The sequence below is a fragment of the Eublepharis macularius genome, chromosome 5 (genome assembly GCF_028583425.1).
Source record: "Eublepharis macularius isolate TG4126 chromosome 5, MPM_Emac_v1.0, whole genome shotgun sequence".
In the NCBI taxonomy this organism is placed as follows: Eukaryota; Metazoa; Chordata; class Lepidosauria; order Squamata; family Eublepharidae; genus Eublepharis; species Eublepharis macularius.
In genome coordinates this window covers 27430291-27449877 of record NC_072794.1, presented here as the reverse complement: position 1 = coordinate 27449877, position 19587 = coordinate 27430291, and the positions used below count along the sequence as shown (strand labels likewise).

At 44.1% G+C, this 19587-nt stretch overlaps 1 protein-coding gene across 6 annotated transcripts in view; it reads left to right on the top strand.

The window, feature by feature from the left end:
* RASAL2 (RAS protein activator like 2) overlaps window positions 1–19587 on the top strand; it is a 271541-nt gene that overhangs the window by 243559 nt on the left and 8395 nt on the right. For 3 of the 6 annotated variants that reach the window (XM_054980118.1, XM_054980116.1, XM_054980120.1), the window contains 5 exons: window positions 1000–1236; window positions 3059–3260; window positions 5824–6017; window positions 9008–9851; window positions 17590–17703. In XM_054980118.1, coding sequence (XP_054836093.1) covers window positions 1000–1236; window positions 3059–3260; window positions 5824–6017; window positions 9008–9851; window positions 17590–17703 — 1591 coding nt within the window. The remainder of the gene's footprint in view (window positions 1–999; window positions 1237–3058; window positions 3261–5823; window positions 6018–9007; window positions 9852–17589; window positions 17704–19587) is intronic. The other 3 variants (XM_054980121.1, XM_054980117.1, XM_054980119.1) reach the window with 2 other exon arrangements.

The following is a 19587-nucleotide window of genomic DNA, read 5'->3' as shown; positions in this document are numbered from 1 at the left end:
AAATGTAAGTTCAGAATTCACTGGTTTGCCAAGAGTCGGACAAACCTAAACAGGTAGAGATATGAAAGCCAGCCTCTGGGCTCTATATCTGCATCACACTGTAGTCTGATCAAGAATCAGAACCTGAGATATTACTAAGACAGTTGGAAGTATGGGAACATTTTCATTTCCATATATAAATGAATGGGCATGTTGTCCCAAAGGAAAATGTTACAACACTACACTAGGGGTGCAAACAGAGTGAGATTCCAAAAGATAGTCTTTAATTTTTGTCCTGTATAGCAGGATTTAGAAGTCATCCAATTTCTAGCACACTGGAAAATAACGATACTTGATACATACCCTGAGTTTTCTCATTGCTCCTCTCTTTAGGCTTCTGTGTTTCTTTGGTTATATTATTTGTCAAAGTCAATTAACTTAAGGTTCCCTTTTTAAAAAATTCAATAAATTGATGTTTTGATGACATTTTTTGCCAATTGAAATGGGTAACTTTACATAATTTGGGACAGATTCCTCTAATCTATTATGTTAGATGCCTTTCTCCATTGGATTGCAATAATCCAGCCTCAAGATACAGTAGCATGGATCAGCACAGCCAGATTAGTTCCAGGAGGACAACTAATCTCCAAGACAGAGATTAGTGGGGTGTGTGTGTGTGGTTGTGGTTGTGGGTGTGTGAGAGAGAGAGAGAAAGGTAAAAACAAAAACTTTACCTATTGATAATTGTAAAGGGTTGTTCTGGGAGAGCTAATGCAAGCACCTTTCAACCCAAACCTCTCTCTCTCTCTCTCTTCCTTATCAGAAATGGTCATTTCAGTGCTTGGCCCCACTCCTCATGCACTCACACGCCTTTCCTCTTTCTGAATGAACCCCTACCAATCCCAGCAGCAGTTTTTCTTATGTTGTGGCTCCTTATCAGGGGTTTTCTCATTCATCGTTCCCCATATATTTCATGCCCTTGTTTTTTCATTATTTTTTGTTTGTTTTAATTTTTTGCAGTGTCTTTCCTCGGGAGCTAAAGGAGGTGTTTGCCTCATGGAAGCAGCAGTGCCTCAACAGGGGGAAGCAGGATATCAGTGAGCGCCTAATCAGTGCCTCGCTTTTCCTCCGTTTCCTCTGCCCAGCCATCATGTCTCCAAGTCTCTTTAACCTCATGCAAGAGTACCCTGATGACAGTACATCTCGGGCTCTCACACTAGTTGCAAAGGTTATCCAAAACCTGGCAAACTTTACAAGGTAAGGTGACAAGAGCTCGAACAAAAATAGTTAAAGGGACATCGATGTTCTTATTATCCAGGTGGTGGTGGGGGGTCATTACACGGGAGTGCCATGATGGGAGATAGGGATAACACTGTGCTCACTTGCTTCTTCTCCCTCAAAAAATATTTCAGGCTCTGTATGTGCATGCAGAATAAATTGAGAGTCTAGTGGCCCTTTAGAAGTTTAACAAAATTTATTCCAACATAAACTTTCATGAGTCAGAGCTCCCTTCATCAGATGCCCGTGGGGATGGCAACAGTGGGTTGTACCAGTTGTAGGAGGGCAAATTTCCCAGCATCAGTTCATTGCTCTGCTGATACTTTTATGGGGTCAGTCGTCCCTCACAATAGGTAATAAGACCCAGGATGGACCGTACAGATAAGAGCAGACTTCATTTTCACAGGCATCCATTAAGTTTTATGGAACAAGATAGTAGGTTGCATAGAATCATAGGGTTGGAAGGAACCTCTAGGGTCATCTAATCCAACCCCCTGCATAATGCAGAAAATTTACAACCGCCTTCCTCCCCCCCCGCCCACACACACCCGTGCGCAGACACAGTTCAGAGGGGATTCAGCCCCTCTCTGCCCTCACTCCCTGGGTCAGGAGACAGATGCAGTGCTCACTCCAGTGATGTCCTGAGTATGTACACCATTACTTTGACCCTTATTGTTCCCCATAGGAGTGATGGTTGAAGTGCTGCATTTGGAGGTGTTGTTGAATTCCCAAAGAGATGACTGCAGCATGTTGACTTTCCCTTCCAAATTCACACGCTCAGGTCTTCCTAATTTGTAGCTAATTATGAAGAGCAGTCTCTAGGGAGTAACAGACAAATAAACCCTACTTTTGTATTCCGAGGACAGCCCAGTTACTTCCTTGTAGCATTGGAGGAGGATGCCTGAATGGAAAAAACAAACCGAAATGGCACCAAATGGAACAGGGATTATCCTGCTACTTGTCACTTCCATGGTTTGATATATATCATCCATTGATACTGGTAGCCCCCAGAGTCAGAGAGTGGAGGCCCTGATTATTTTTAAGCCTATGTTGCCTCCTGAAAGATGGAGTATTTTTCTGTCTAGGAAGCAGCTTTCTAATGGAGTATAATCTGTGCGAGTTTGTAAAGGATCCAAGGAAATATTTTGAGGAGCAAAAAGGGGGAAGGGGAGTATATTTTTCTGGTTGGTTCTGCAGAAGATACCCAGGGATATCTGTATGCCACATTTTGTGCATCCTAGCAGATAAACCACATTTTTAAAAAAAAATCATTGACTTTTTAAAGTTGATTAATTCTTATATTAAATGGGTTTTGAGCTGGGCTTTTAAATTCTTGTCCTGTTTTCTTAGTTGCCAGCAATACAAATTGACCAGAACACAAGTGCATCAGTGAAATGGCTCGTAGAGAAGTTGAAGATGGTATGATAGAGCTAACATCTTCCACTTTCAGTCATTTCTTTTGTCCTACTGTTATCTGTAATCCAACAGGTTTTTGATTCTTAAAAACCTGCAAAACCTGTTTGATGTGAGATGATAGTGCATGTCAGTTTTTTACCAACCCAGACAAATTAGACAAAATGTCCAGTAATTGCTGTCAACCTTGAAGTCTCCCTAAAAGGAATTGTCTCTGGCTAAGGTACAAATAAGGAATGTTCCAGCAAGTCATGGTAATTTTGGTATTTTAATACGTCAAAGTGTAAAACCCATTGGTTTCCCTTGAAAACTGTATACCCATCTTCAGAAGTCCACTGTTCAAATTGTGTCTCTTCTTTTTCTCCCCCCTTCCCTTCCCGAAAACAAGATTTGGCAACAAAGAGGAATATATCACATTTATGAATGAATTTCTGGAACATGAGTGGGGAGGCATGAAACGCTTCCTGGAGGAAATTTCAGATGCGGACACCATCTCCAGCACACCAGGATTCGAAGGATACATAGATCTGGGCAGGGAAATTGCCGCCTTGCATTCCCTATTGTGGGAAGTGGTGTGCCAACTAGATAAGGTAATTCAGGCTGGAGGGCAGAAAGGGCTGGCTAGATCAGTGATATTCTCCTGGTTAACAGGAAACTTCGCTGCGAAATATGCAGGGAGTGTCAGCGAACTGCTTCACGTAACGTTTCTAAAGTGAGCACATTTTTTAAAAAGGTATTTGACTGTCACGTCTGCCTTCATTTTCTGCATGACTGTCAAACAAAGCCTCCTCTCCTGAGGTGTCCAACAGGATCAACAAGGAACTCTGGGCAAAGTACATGAATTTCCTTCTTTTAGCCATGGCTACTTTTAAAAAAAAAACAGCAAAATTGCTGTTGAATCACTTGAAATGTTTTCTTTTCAGCCTTATACCTGAAGCTTTAAAACAGTTTTGGTCCCTGTTTTGGACTTCTAAACACCATAGATCTGGAGAAACTGTGTCCTTAGATTGTTCCCAGTACTATTGTTAATACTGATCAGGAAAAGGAGAACAGGAGAGTTGAAGGATGGACAAAAGAATGCCCCAGTCTGTAATTAAGAGACTGGAAAAAGTTACATCTGTATCAAGCAACAATGCTATTAAAATGTTAATGTGGCTATGTTGCTTTCAGAGGCTAATTTACATAAATTCCAAGTTTTTAAGCATTGTATTGCTGTCCATGATTATACCAATCTGCTTATGTTTTTCCTTTCAAGGAACTGATCATTGGGTAGTTAGTTGGGTGGGGATGGAAACAGTGTTTATTATTCTTTGTTTGCAAATGTACTTTCATTTCCTGATTGCATACTATAGAAATAATTCTGTGTAATAATATAACTTTGCATCGTTTGGTTTGATTTGATTGTGGATTTTCTAGTCTTTTTTACACAAACACACCCCAAACTCACTTATTTCCTGTCAAATTTTTGTTAGAAAGGTTGACTGCCCCCTTAAGAACAGCTGACTGGCTGTATGCCTTGACATACCCTAGTCCCCCAGTGATTGATCTTCATGATGCCTCTTAAAAACAGAAGAGTGATCTTGGTTGAGAATGAAAATGCGGACTGCCAGAGAGCTGCATTTAAAACCAAAATGGCCTATAACTTAAACCGAGAGTTAGTTAGGAGGCTCTGACAGGCTCCTGCCCTTCCTTCCCAATGGAGTGATGAATACAGGCTGAAGGGAAGGCCGTTAAGAGTAAAAAAAACCCTTTGCTTTGTTGCTTCACCGTAAGCAAAGAAACAAGGGTGGAATCACTTGAGGTTGAAGGAGGTACTGCAGTAGGAGTAGTTTTAGTTGTGGTCACTTGTTCCTCCTTTGATCTACGGAGGCCTACTGTGACAGAGCTTTGCAAAGAAGCTTTCTTCTATGAAGAATTAACTCTAATTGAAGGTGGAAGAAAAAGCCCTCAAATGTCTTGGGACAACATGGTCTTTGAGAATGGGATTTCCAGTGTACTTGGTCTTCCTTCTGTCTCCCTTGAGCCTAATGTCAAGAAACAATGGCTTTGAAAGATGAACATACAGCAAATGAATAACAGATGCTGCAGAGCTCAAAACTCTGACGCACGCAGTCACATGCACTGAATCTAATCTGTAGATGTTGTTTTAGCCATGCTTTGCTGTTCGGCTAGTTAATGTAGAGGATACAGAAAGCCTTGCCAGTCCCTGGGTTGAACCTAAAAGGGGCATGGCAAAAGTTTTTTACACCAAAGAGCTGACCACCCAACATGGCTCTACTTGGTTTGCAGAGGCAGCAAGTGGCCCAGTGGGTGCTGTGCAGGTCTCAGCCCACTAGGTAGCCCCTAGAGCCTTTGCCAGGGGCTAGTCTAACTTTATAAATAATAAGAGCCTGGTGTCCGGTGAGCAGGGAAAGACAGGAAGAAAATTAATAGGATATGATCAAATTAATTACTAATCAGAATCAGGCAGGTTTTTTTTTCATTATCACATTGGTATATGGGAAATATTAAAGTTGTGAAAGTGATAACTAATCACCCAAAGTCTTTAAAAGAGCAACACACACAGAGTACTTCCTGAGCTTTCTTTCAGTTCCTTCCAAAATCCCACAAATGCCAATCTCCCTGTGTGTCAGCATGCATTTCCCTCACCACAAGTCTATTTTTGTTGGGGTGGGGGAAGAATTTCTTTGTAGGCAGATGACTCTGTAGTTTTCTGAATTTCTTTTTTTGTTTAATGGCTGTTAGTCTTTTTGCCTCCCCCCCCCCACTTCATCTTACCATCCCACCCTTGAATGTGGTTTTCTTTGCATGACAGTTTTGCATTGGAATGGCCTGAGTTTGTTTGTTTAATTGAGCAAGACTTTTTATTTTGGGGGGTCACTTTTTAATTTCTGTTTCCTTTTCTTTCCTCAATGCCTGCTACACCTTGTTTCGTCTTCTCCATCTGCCCGGTCGTCATGGTTCTGCCGCACCATCACAATGCATTGTGATCCTGCCACACCCACATACACAAATGCCCCCCACCTTCTTTTCCTTACAACCTCCACTCTTCCACCCACGTTCATCGTTATTTTATTTTTTTAAAAAACGTTCACAATCAAACCCCAAAACAACCTGAAATGGTGGCTGGCACGGTGCTTGTTGTCGAATCAGGGTGAAAATTCCTTCCTACAGGCGACGGTTGAAAAACTCGGTCCTCTCCCACGGATCCTTTCGGACCTTGCCAATGCTGTGTCAAACCCTACTCCAATACAACATCAACTGAGGCGGTTAACAGACCATAGTTCAAGTCCAAATGTGAGCCTGTCTTCGGGACTTCAGAAAATATGCGAGGACCCCACAGATGGGTACGTAGTTCTGGCTCTTGCTGTGGCTAACTGGTACTAGGGGGAAGATCCATGCACATCAGAAGTGAAGGCTGTTAAGAGTCCATAATAACAGAGAAGACTGGCCTCTTCTATGAGAACTTGGCTTGCTTAAAATAGTGGCTTTAGAGATGAAGGTGCAGGAGTGAACCAGCCACTGACTTTACCAGGGGAATTCCCAATAAGCTGCAGCTCTAGAAGACTAGCAACCTTCTCCTTGGCTGCTCTAAAGTCTGGCTGGTGGGCACTTGTGCTCTCCTATTCCTCCCCTTTCTTTCCACACTAGGGGTGCACAAAAAAAAAACCCCTGGGTAACCTAGGTCTTGATTTCAGGGATAAAAATGAATCTGGAATCCATGAAATCCAGGTCAGGTTCTCTTATCCAGGTTAGAGAATCTCAGATTTAACCAGCCATTATTCCCTGTGGGGGGTGTGGGGGCATTTTTTAATCAATTACCAAATTTACATAGAACCTATGCCTGAGTGTCCCCTAAAGGCTCTCCCTAATTTCAGGAGGCCCAGTTCTATGGGCCCCTGCACAAGCTTCCCCCAGCCTGTCGAACCAGAGAACCAGAGAACCCCATTGTCAAACCACTGAGAATTACTTTACTGAAGCAAGGGGGGATAAGTTTAAAAAGCGGCCGGTGGTGGTGGCGGTTTGAAGGAGTTCCTTTGGAGCTTGGTGGAGGGAGAACCAGAATAGGACGGAATCCACTCTGTCTGCTGCCTCCTCCCCCACCAGCCTTATGCCACTTTCCTGCAGTGGTGCGGAGCTTGGCTCCCTTCCACTGTCCTTTCACCACTGTGGCAGCTGCCTGCAGTGGCTACATACAGCTGGACAATCTAGACCAGCAAGTCTGGGTGTCCAGATCCAATCTGGGGTTCAGGCATGTGATCCATCTTAAGAAGATTAAACCAAATCAGCATAAATCCTGCTTTTAAGCTAGTTTCAATTCTTGCTAATACTGTCTTTTAAACTTGTATCTGTTTACCCTATGGCATTGTTTATGGAAATGTCCTTGATACTGTATAGAAATGTACTTGATACTGATCGTACTAATCTCATACTGTGTAATCTGCCTTGAGTCTCAGTGAGAAAGGTGGACTATAAATGACATACATACATACATACATACATACATATATACATAATTGCACACCCTTATTCCACACCAGCATGCTCCCTACATCTCCCACTCCCAAGGAAGTTTTTGGTAGTGTGGGCACCAGTTCCAGCAGAGCAGAAACCTGTATTGTAAAGCAATGGGGATGATGCAGAAAAGAGCAGCCAGGAGAATGAGCGAGGCTGTGTCTCTGCCCAGTGGATTCCCATTAAGTCTTTTACCAGAAGAGAGGAAGGGGCTTTTCAGTGATGGGGGGGGTCCCCCTGCCCCAGTGTGTAGACAAGGGCTCCATCATCCTCTTTCCCAGGAGTGGAAAAGCAGCTCTACCCTTCACTTAGACTGAGCAGGACTGTTTGTGTTTGCAAAGAATCACAGTGTAAAATGAGAATGAGCACCCTTCCAAGAGAATGTCACTGAGCAGGTTAGGGACTAAGACAAAAGCCTTTGTAGTCCTCTCCTTTTGCCTGCTCAGCAATCACCTTCTTCCCTGTTTTTCACAGTTCTGCAAAGCACAAATGTTTCTGGGGAAGACAGCAGGAGATCTGAGACCCTTATCTGATTAGAGGCCAGAGAGGATGGGGTGTGCGAAGGGTGGGGGGAGTGTCGGCCAGTAGGAAATTGCTTTTGTTACTGCATTCAAGTTTAATTCAGAGTAAACCCATTGTACTCAATGGGACTTAACTTCTCAGCAATTATGCACAGGATCTAGGTCACAGGAAGTGAAAATCTAGGAAGGTTAAACGTTGGACACTGCACAATGGCTGCCACTGGGCAAAGCGAATTCTCCATTAGGGCAGAGTAGGAGAGTGGGGAGGGCTATTTCTAGGGCATCCATACAGTGCACAAGAGGACTCACAGGGCTCTGCACGCATTATTTCTGTGATTCTTACAACAGCCCTATAAGAGGGAGGCTGTTTAAGTAGTATCAATATTACTAAAGGCAGTAGGAAAAGAGGAAGACCTAAAATGTGATGACTGGACTCAATAAAAGAAGCCACGTCCTCCAATTTGCAGAATCTGAACAAGTCTGTTAATGTTAGGACATTTTGGAGATCTTTCCTTCATAAGGTCACCATAGGTTGGAAGTGACTTGACAGCACATAACACATACACAGTAGTAGTTTAGTACTACTGTACTGCAGGTGGGGGCGGGGGCGGAATTTGAACAAAGGACTTCATGGCTTACAGGCCTGCCTCTTAGTAATAGAACTTCAAGTGCTATCTTATGCAGAGTTACTCCAGCCTAAAGCTATTGAAATCTTAGACTTGGACTAATTAACTGTAGTAAGCTCTCATCTTACATTACTTCCCTTTCTGTGGGAATGAATAAGGGGCATTCCACAGTTTCTCAGGATTCAGGAAGGCAGGGCTTGTGCATAGTTTATGGAATCTGAATCAGTCTTCAATTTAATTCTGTGAAAATAAAATTGGAAAATGCACTTTAGTCTGTAGCTCGGAGGAGGAAATGTTTGAGAAAGGAAAGCTTGGTGAAAATAGTTTGACCTTTACTGGTCTTTTTGCAGCTAAGCTGTTAGCTAGGTAGCACTAGGCATCAGACCCTGTGGTGGCAAAATCCAGCCCAAATCCATTTATCACTCCCATTGTTTTCTTGGAAAACACACCTTGTAAGTAATTTGGCTCACTCTCCCCTCCTACCTCCTGGAAATCAATGAAACTTGCTAACTTTTTTGCACTGATTGGATCAAAGCAAAGGAATTTAAGTGATACAGTTCATTTGACTTCATCTTTGAACCAATGAAGATGATTAACTGTGATATTATAGGGGCAGAGTTTCAAACTCCCCCCAGCATTTAAAAATTAATACCTTTTCCCCTTTCCATTCTTCAGTGAGAGCAAACTGATGCCACCAGCCGAGGGCCAGCTGCTGAGGATCCAGCATAAAACATCAAGGAGCGCTGGATCATCAGAGCAAGGAGATGACCCTTGCCAAGTACCAAATGCGAGGAGCGTGTCTTTGATGAATCTACAGGATCCCAATGCCCCATTAGGCTTTCCTGCATGCACGATGAATGACAGCACTCTCAGCGCAACAGGGAGTCACCTATCAGTCGGGGAGGTGGTCGGCATTAAAGTCTTCTATGGCATGCCACAGAACGACCCCCAAAGTGGAAGGCCTGTGAAGCCTCCAAGACGCAACAAACCCCTATCATTCCAAAACCCTATGCATCAATTTAGTAATCTTTCCATGCCCCTTCCTGCACCCGCCCAGCCAATGCCACCCAGCCTCACTCCTCCCCAGCAAATGTCGACCCCCATTCCAGGCCATCCAAAGTCCAATGTGTCAGTGGATTCTAGCCTGGAGAGCATCAGCGCGATCAGCTCACAAAGCCAACACAGCGATGAGCTAAAAACGAGTAGCCCTGGCAACGGCAGCACAGAAGACATCACCAGGCGTAGTGTTAGAAGTGAAGATCTTTCCTGGCAGGGTGCTGTGGCAAAAAAACGCATCCTGATGGCTTTACCACGGCAGAGCAGTACCGGGCAGGTGCCAGCAGGGCTGGGCGCCAGGGCAAAGGCTGTTCCCCACAGCACATCCGAAAGAAGCACAGGAAGCATGTCTGTGGCATCGGCTGCAGAGCCTGCAGGGAATCGATCGCAACAGCCGTCATCCTCTTCCCGGGAGAGTCCAATTCCCAAAGTTCAGGCAATCCAGCTGCAGCAGACCCAGCAGGTAGGACCACCACCACATGTTTAAATGGCAACTTAAGGCAAATTTTTTGTTTGTTTTTGCAATGGACACAAGTTGCCATGATCTCATAAATTTAGCGGGAATATTTGGCACTTCAGGAAGATATTCTATTGGACTGTTTTGCTCTTCACTCTAATCCTGCTGTGCTATCTGATCCCTAACATACTTAATGGAGGCCAAATTGCTCCTAGGTACCTAGGGAAGGGTCCTCCAAACGTTTGATTGGTGCTATCTTAGACTTTGAGGCTTGACTTGAGAAGTAATTGGTTAAAAAACAGTTCCTACTGGCACAGAAACTGTAGGCGTAGTTTGAGATTTGCATTTGAATCCATGGTGGCTATAGTTCTAGGTAGGTAGTTGTGTTGGTCTGCAATAGAACAGTAGGATTTCAGTCCAGTGGCACCTTAGAGACTAACAAGATTTTCAGGGTGTATGCTTTCAAGAGTCAGAGCTCCCTTCTTCAGGTATTAGGAATGGAGAACCCTGAGCTTTTATATCCCAGCCAAAAGGTGGGTGGGGTGTTTCAAAGGAGGTCATCAGAATAGAAAGGTACAATGCAGCTTGATTAGATGGGAGGGGTGTAGCAAAGCGGGGAGGGCAGAATGTAAATATAGTAAATTAAATTAAATTAAAGGAAGATGGCAGGACATAAAGGTACAATGTTACAATGCTGCTTGATTAGAGCAGAAATTGGCATTAGTGTGATAATAATCCTAAATCCCTATTCAGCCCTGGGAGGGGGGTGAGGGAGTCCAGGGTCCATTCTTCTGAATTTTTAAATGAACTCCATTTCAACAGTCTCAAACTGTAATCTTGTCTTGAAGTTTCTGTTTGAGGACAGCCACTTTTAGCTCAGCAGTGGGGACAGAGTTGGCATCTTGGTTTATTGTAGGCTCTGGTCCCAGAGTCTGTGCCAGTGCTAGGAAATACATTATTATGAGTGAAAAGTTGTTTGATGTTAGTCTGTGGGCAAGAAACCTTCTAATGCTTGTGAGAGAAGAGTGCTGTATGTGACCACCAGTAGTGTTCTATAGTTGTTTCATTTGAGCCTGTCTTGTAGGGGGTTATCCCTTAGTTTGTCAATCTGTTTCTTTCTGTTTCAATCTGTTTCTTCTCAGGTGAGTTTTGTAACTCCAGAGACGTCTGTTGTAGATCCTACAGGTGAGACTCTGTCAGTAGGTTTGGAACAGATGCAGTTCTAAAGTATATAGCATTTATAGCACTTGTTTCAGTGTGGGTGATGTGTTGTGGGAGATGAAATAGCCAGCCTGGATACTTTCAAAGCTCAGAGCAGCACTGAAAAGCTCTGCTCTGAGCTTTGAAAAACTCCAAGCCAGCAATTTCACCCAATGGGAGGGAGCTCCCTCTGCCTCCCTCCCATTGGATGAAATAGCCGGCTTGGAGTTTTTCAAAGCTCTGAGCAGGGCTTTTCAGCACTGCTCTGAGCTTTGAAAGTATCCAGGCTGGCTATTTCATACAATGGGAGGGAGGCAGAGGGAGTTTCCTCTTCCTCCCTCCGCTTGGGTGAAAAAGCCAAGGGCATTTGCCTCCCCCCTTGGATCAGATGTTTGGCAGGGATTTCACCATCAAACAGCTGATCCGGGGTTTAAATGACCCTTTCCCTGCTGCTTTGCAGGGACAAGGAAAGGGGGCATTTTAAACCCTTGACCCGAAGCTTCCCGAAGCAATATCAATTGCTGCGGGAAGCTTTGATTTGGGGTTTCCGAATCAAGCCCAGCCTGCTGGGCCCAATTCGGAAGTCCCGAATCTTTGCAAGTTGGGTCTGATTCGGGTATTTTACCCAAACTGGAAACCCGAATTGCACACCCCTGCGAACAACTCACCTTTGACTCAACTCAGGAATACCAAAGAGAACTAACAGGAGTTTAAAGGAATTACCCACACATATCCAGGAACAAATTTATATGGACACATCACAGGAACCTCAACCAAACTCTATCTTCTGCCCAAAATACAGAAGCCTGGCAACCCAGGACATTGTACTGTCTCTGGCATAGGCACCATCACTGTTGGGGAGTCTGGGTACATGGACTCTCTTGTCAAACCCTATGCCATCAATAGCCCCAGTTCTGTGCCAGACTCCATAGACTTCCTGAGAAAAGTACAATCTGTTGACAATCTTCCAGGTAATGCTGTTTTGGCCAGCATGAATGTGGAGTCTCTATATACCAGCATCCCCCACAGAGATGAACTACAAGCCACTAGGAACACCATCACTGACAACACCACAACTGACCTTGCTACCAAGCTCTGCCAGTTTGTCCTCACCCACAACTACTTCGGATTTGGTGAAGATTTATTCCTTCGATCAACAGTATATGGACACTCTCATGGCACTGCAATATACCAACATTTTCATGGCTGAGTTGGAATGGCACTTCCTCAGTGCTGACCTGCTAACATCTCTCATTGATGACATTTTTATCATCTGAGCACATGGGAAAGAAACACTGGAGTAATTTCAATAGGCTTTCAGCAGTTCCCACCATCAACCTGACTATGGATCAGTCCGCATAAGAAGTACCTTTTCTAGACCCCACGGTATAAAAGTATGGCAGATGCTTAAGAGCTGCCTTATACTAGAAACCTATAGTTAGGGAAACATATCTGCACATCTCCAGTCACCATCCTAAACACATCAAACAATCTGCCGTCTACAGCCAAGCTCTATGCTACAACTGTGTCTGCTCCAATCCCTCTGACAGATTCTCACCTGCAGGATCTACAACAGGCATTTCTGGAATTAAAAGACCCACCTGATGTAGTAAGGAAACAGATGGACAAATCAAGCGATAACCTGCTACAAGATAGGCCCCAAAAAAACAACTATAGAACACAAGTGGTGGTTGCTTACAGTGCTCGGCTCAAACCAGTGCAATGCATCATCACACAACTTACAACCTATACTGGATAATGATACTCTTCTCTCACAAGAATTGTGAGGCAAACCTTTTCTTGCCCACTCATGCTAATGTACTTCCCAGCACTGACATTGATTCTGGGAACAGAGCCTGCAATAAACCAAGATGCCAACTCTGTCTCCATATTTACTCCAACAGGACAATCACTTAATCTAAGTACACCAGTTATATCAGTTATATAGAAAGAAACTTCATGGGGAGATCATCACGTGAGATTGCTGAAATAGAGTTCATTCACAAACTCAGAACAACGGATCCTGGACCCCACTTCTCTGGGCTGGATAGAGTCTTAGGATTCTTATCTCACTACAGCTGCTAATTTCTGCTCTAATTAAGCTACATTGTACCTTTACATCCTGCCATCTTCTTTTGCTACACCCCTCCCATCTAGTCAAGCTGCAGTATACTTTTCCATCCTAATGCCCTCCCTTGTAACACCCAACCTGCCTTTTGGCTGGGATATAAAGGCTCAGGGATCTCCATTCCTACTCGTGTCTGAAGAAGGGAGTCCTTAACTGCAAAGCTTACACCCTGGAAATCTTGTGGGTTTCTAAGATGCCGCAGGACTCAAATCATGATGACTAGTTTGCCTTGCAAGTGTTTTTAAATAAGCATGTGTCTACAAATCTGTCCATTTTATGTTTTTTTTTTAAAGGCCATACATGAGAAAATTTAATGGACATTACTGTGGATGGGGAATCTACTATTCTTTTAAAAGCCAGCAGTCACTCATCAGTCATAAATACTTCTCAAAATGCATGTTTTGCAACAGGAGGAGAGCTCTAGTGTAGCTAAGAGACTACAAGTATACTCTGAACAAGGAGATCACCAATCCACATTGATCCTCTACCATGAGCTTAGTAGATAGCCTTAGGCCAGTCATTCTCTTCAGTTCTGTCTGCAGTATGGGGGTGGATAATAAGGACTCCATTTACAGGATTGTTGCAATGGTTGTTGATGATTACCTGTGCAAAGGATTCAACTGCTGTAGGAGCTCAGTGGATGCATATTGTAAACTGAGTCAGCTATACCTGGGCCGTTTCCAGATGACTTACCTGGACCCGGAACGTCGTGCCACTTTTTAAAATTTTATTTATATTTCAATTTATATATCGCCCATCCCCACGGGCTCTGTTTCCCCTGGGGAAAACGCGAAATATCACGTCGCGTGACATCGCGCAAAACCCGCGTGAGAAAACGCGATATTTCGAGTTTTCCCCGCAACGTGGCACGACGTTCTGGGTCGTGCCCTATTTTCAGGCATTCTTGTTAATGCTAAAAAAATTGATTCCAAACCGATGAGAATGCTTGTATATCATATATTACCATGGGGTAGATGGGTTTTGTCTCACTTATTGCTAAGTTATTGCAATTGACTATGTCTAGGAAAGTGGACATTTGAATCAGTAGTGATGAGAGCTCTGTAGACCAATATAATGTGAATTTGCCCTTTGGAAGTCCATCAGTTGCTCATCTGATGCGTGGCTCCTCTCTCCTCTGCCCTTAGGGAGAGTCACGTGTGTCATGTTTACAGTTTTGTCGGTATAAAGGCCTATCTTATCAGAACCTCCTCCTCAGGTGTGTTTGTCTCCTTAGGGGTATGTTACTGGAAATGCTTATAAAATAAATAAGTACCTACTCAAAGGCAGTAGAGCAGAACATAGAAATGCATAACCAGTTTGCTTTTTTAGGGCAGTGTGGAGGGGAGGTCTTTATAAGTAGTAATTACTTTTTATCACTGACGGGTAGGGCTGCCATCTCTGAGCTGGGAAGTTCCTAGAGATTTGGGGGTAGAACCTGGGGAGGATGAAGTTTGAGATGGGGAGGGAGCTCAGCAAGAATAATGCCAGACACTCTGCTTCCAAAGCTGCCTTATTCTCCGGGAGAACATCCTCGTAGTCTGGAGATCAGTTGTAGTTCCAGGAGATGTCCAGATGCCACACCTGGTCAGCAACTGTACTGACAGATCTAGCTTTTGTGATGAAAGCACATTTAAAAGAACCTCTCCTTTCTATAGGTTTAACTGGTTGGCAGTCCCCTTGCATGGCTGTATTTCTGCAGTTTCCCAGATGTTAATAAATTCCCATGGCACGGCTAGATACATTAATCTGTTGCAGTTAAAACAAAAGGAGCTTTGTCGTTACCTTAAGACCTAACAGTTTTATAGTAGCATAAGCTTTCATGGACTAAATCCCCACTACCCATAAAAGTTTTTGCTACGATTGTTTAAGTTGCCACAAGAAGCCTTTTTTGCTTTTTTCTTCTGCTTTGTGCAAGAAGCTCGCCTGAAAACGGTGGTGGTGGACCCGAAGTGTTTTGGGTGCTGCTTTTTCTCTCCTCTTTTTTTGTGGAGTCCCTGCGGCTAGATCAGTGCAGTTGGCCTGCGCAGTGCATGCAAATAATTTAGAAATGCCTGCTCAGATTTCCATTCCATTTTTTCAACTCAACTAGTAGCTTGTTCCAGGGCCGGTAAAAGCCACCACGCTTCTGAGAGTCTGTGGTTCTTGAGTGAAGCATTTCAGCAAATGCCACTGCATATTTTTAATTGCAAATTATGCTGTGGAATTTTCCCCCTAAGAAAATGTGGCCCGTTTTTTTTTCCCTTTGGTATTGGTCTGTGGGTGTGGATGGTTGTGAAATTCCCAGTTTCTTATTAATTGCTACTTGTTTCTGAGAACAGAGGAGAGCCCTTTACTGGGCTTCAAGAGGTCAGTTTGTGCCCTGTGTATCTATCACGTGAGTGGGAGAGGAACAAATAGAAAATGCAGTGCTAGCCATACCTTTATGAAAGCCCACCTAAAAGACGCAGGTAGTGAGCTAGCTTTCAGATCACAAAACTCTTTCTTAGCTGGACTTATTTCAAAGAAAGAGAACGAGAAGACAGAAGAAAGAGAAGGGGGAAAGGGGAGGGGGAGTTGGTGGCAAAGAGTTTGCTGGAAGTCCCCATCTGCAAGGCATGGCAGTCAGAGGATGAATCTGAAATCTCTTTGCAGAATCAGTTAGTTTGCAAAGAAAGATTCTGGATTGCATGCAGGTTTTTAAAAAAGCAGTGGCTGACTCCTTCTGAAAACAGCAGATACTAAGATTTGTCTCTGGCATTAGTCAAAATTTATGTGCCCATTGTAAGCCAAGGACTAGAAAAAAAGAAAAGTATGTTGGTCCCTATATTAGGAACGCTGGAGATTAGTTTAAGGAAGAGGAACAAAAATTTTCAGCGGCCTTTCTCCCCCACCCCTTTTGATCTACATTGCCCCATTGCTTAGTATGCACTTAGTAGATAGGGCTGCTCGCAGTTTGTAAGTCTCAAACAAATTAACAGTAAGGATTGGAAATCCATCAATTTAGAAGGGTGTGATTCTGCTTTGGATGGCCCTCTAAGTTTGCTAAGTGATTAAGAGTCAAACAATGTGAGCTGCTGGAGTTCCATGACTGAAATACTGGACAGATCAATTGGCCCTACAAGCAGCTTGGGGTGGGGCGCGAATCTGGCCTGGGACCATGGTCTCTGCCCCTGCACTGCCCCGAGGTCTGATAAAGACAAAAGGCAGCTGCCAGTATTGTAGCTATTTCTTCCCCTACTGGGGAGTTGACATTTTCAACTGGGGAAAGCATCAGGGGAAGAGCTAACTCTTGCCCCAACCCATGCCATGGCCTTAATCTAGTTTTGGTATTTCCCCCCAACACACACACACACACACACTCATATAGCTGCTTTTTAGGACCAAGTAATATACTTGGGATTCCCATCACGGAACTGCAGCATTGTGCGTCATTTTGCATTTAGACAAGTATGTGGGGATAGTTTCTCTTGTTAGAATGCAGGACTGGGTAGAACTTGGTTTGATCCAGCAAACAGGGCTAGCCCAAAGGTTTTTGGTGCCTTAACAGAACTAGAACTTTGGTGCCTTCCCACATTCAATCATGTGTGTCCATGTGTGTGGAGAGAGAGAGAGAGAGAGAGAAATTCTGTCTAATTTGGCACCCCTTAAAGCTGCACCCTGGGCAACTCACTTAACATGTTGGTCTCTAAAGGCCGACTGGACTCAGACCCGGCTGTTCTTCTGCAGACCCACCCAGTCACCCATCTGAACCATCCTCCTTTAGACACAGGATTGTTCCAGCCTTGCCGGCAAAGCAGTTCTTGGATTCTTAAACGGCCTGCCGTGATGCAGCCCCTTTCATCTCGATTCAACAGCTCTGATCATCCCCTTTCAGGCTTCTTTTGTGTGTGTGTGTTCTGCCACAGTGTTCAAAAGTGTTGCAGCTGCCTTATTCATTTTTTAGTTAGATAGTTACACTTCCATGCCCCGTGGGGACCCAAGACAGCTTACATTCACCTCTCTGTTGTATCCTCACAGCAACACAGAGAGTGACTGGCCTAAGGTTACCCAGCGAGCTTCAGTGGCAGAACAAGGATTTCAATCAGGGTTTCCCAGATTCTGGTTTGTCACTCTAAACCACACTAGCTCTCCCAAAATGGGATAGTCTCGCTTGCAGAAGCATAACAAATAAAAATCCCTGTTGGGTCACTTTTTCTTTGTGACCTCTAGGTTGTCCTTGTTGAGTACAGTGTACCCAAATCAGTGGGAAAGAAAAGTCCAGCATAGACAGATAAGCAGTCATTCATATTTAATACTTATGTGGAATTTCCTTTAGCAACATCCAAATAAAGAAACTACATAATTAAGTCTGGCCCCGAATTTCCCTCATACACGTTAGACATGGTAGGTTAGCCAGTGGGTGGAATGACCTAGATCTCTCTCTTGCTCTGCTTGTAGATTCAGTCCCCAGTAGATACTGCCACATTGTCACCGGTGGAAAGGACAGCTGCCTGGGTCCTCAACAATGGCCAATACGATGGTGACCAAGAAGAGGCAAAGCATGCTGAAAAGGTAACAGCCACTGCTATGAACTGGCCTTACAACACACGTTCCAGGGGCAGATTGGCCATTAAGTCAACAGGAACATTCCAGGACAGCCACCATCCTGGAGGGCTGCCCCTCCCTGAGCACCTAGGAGTAGCCCCAGCCCCGTTCTCTCTTTTCTTAATGGATGTGCTTTGGCAGTGCTGCCTCATTTTGCCTCCAGCAGATTTCTCCAACCCCGTTGCGCCCTGGCAGGCCCACGCAGCAGTGTTGTGGTAAAGCCAGGCACCGTGTCTCCTATACTCCCAAGGGAGCATCCTTAGATCTTTAAAAAGATCCTTCAAGGGCTGCAGATGGGGGAATCTGAGAAAAAAATGTGGTGTCTGCAGTCTGCCTAATGAGTTCATAATCTGAGGTCCTGGGGCTGTAACTGGAATGCATCAAGGCCATTGACAGTCATGCGGTTTAAAACACTATGCAAAAAAAAGAGAGAGAGAACCCTGGCTATTCAGTGTTTGGAATAACATACACTAACATGAATGCCCAATAACAGCTGCTCCGCTGCCAAGTATAGACTGCTTATTTCTAGTATTTGAATAGAGATTAAAAGTAAGTTTGGGGCTCTTTCATCACTGGCTATGTGAGGAAACAGTCTCGCAAACCCCCTTCCCTCCTTCATGTGGAACCTCGGAAAGTCATGCACCATTGCGTGTCTTCACCTGGTGAGGCACTTTTCCCGTTGACTCCTGGTTTACCGACTTCTCTTTGGGTATTTTCCTCTGCCACCAACTAATCTGGAAGAATATCTCCTGCTGAAAGGATTTAGGATTTATAGCACACTCTACTCCATTTAAAAGCTGTGCCTGTTTGCCGTTTTTCCTCTCCACTCATACTAGCTAACTGCACTTTCGCAACTTTGCACTTTAGAGATGGCAAGCTCAGCTGCTGCCCCTCCCCTTTACCATTCTATGGAAAGCAAGACCTAATTAGTTATAGTGTGGGTTCAGAGATCAGGCTTCTCTTAACCCACACTATAACTAATTAGGTTATCTAGCATATATGAAAATGTAATAAACGAATAAAAAAGTATACACATGGTCTGTACAAGCATCTGGCTGATCAAGGATAAAATGAAACAGTATAAGCATGCAACCCACTAAACGCTATCTTTATGGTTATCCTAAATAATGTTGAATTAGGATAGGATAGTTACTCTTAAGGTTGCAGCATTTACAACTCCTCCATTATCTTAGTTATCAGAGTTTGGGAATTTCCGCCATTGCTTCTGAACATGTGGTCAAGGTAGAGTCCTGTTGTAAAATATGCATCTGACGAAGAGAGCTTTGACTTATTGTCGAAGGCTGTCACGGCTGGAGAACGATGGTTGTTGTGGGTTTTCTGGCCTATATTGCCGTGGTCTTGGCATTGTAGTTCCTGACGTTTTGCCAGCAGCTGTGGCTGGCATCTTCAGAGGTGTAGCACCAAAAGACAGAGATCTCTCAGTGTCACAGTGTGGAAAAGATGTTGGCAGGTCATTTATATCTACTCAGGAGGGGTGGGGTTGAGCTGAGTCATCCTGTAAGAGTTTCCCAGGGTGTGGAATGCTAATGGAGGGAGGCTTCACTGTATCCTGAGGAGGTTCTTTTGCATATGGATTGGTGCTTGATGTACTAATCTTCTCTGTAGGGCTATTGTCGGGTATAGAGTGTTTTGTTAGCCTGGTGTTTTTCAGAACTGGAAACCATACTCTATGCAAAACCACCTGCAAAATCACCAGGCTAACAAATGCGCTGATCAAGAATTCCTCACTACATCCCGACACGCACAGAAAACTATGCAAGACAGAAGCACAGCCACCTAAACTATATGGACTCCCTAAAATACATAAGGATTCAGTCCCATTCCGACCCA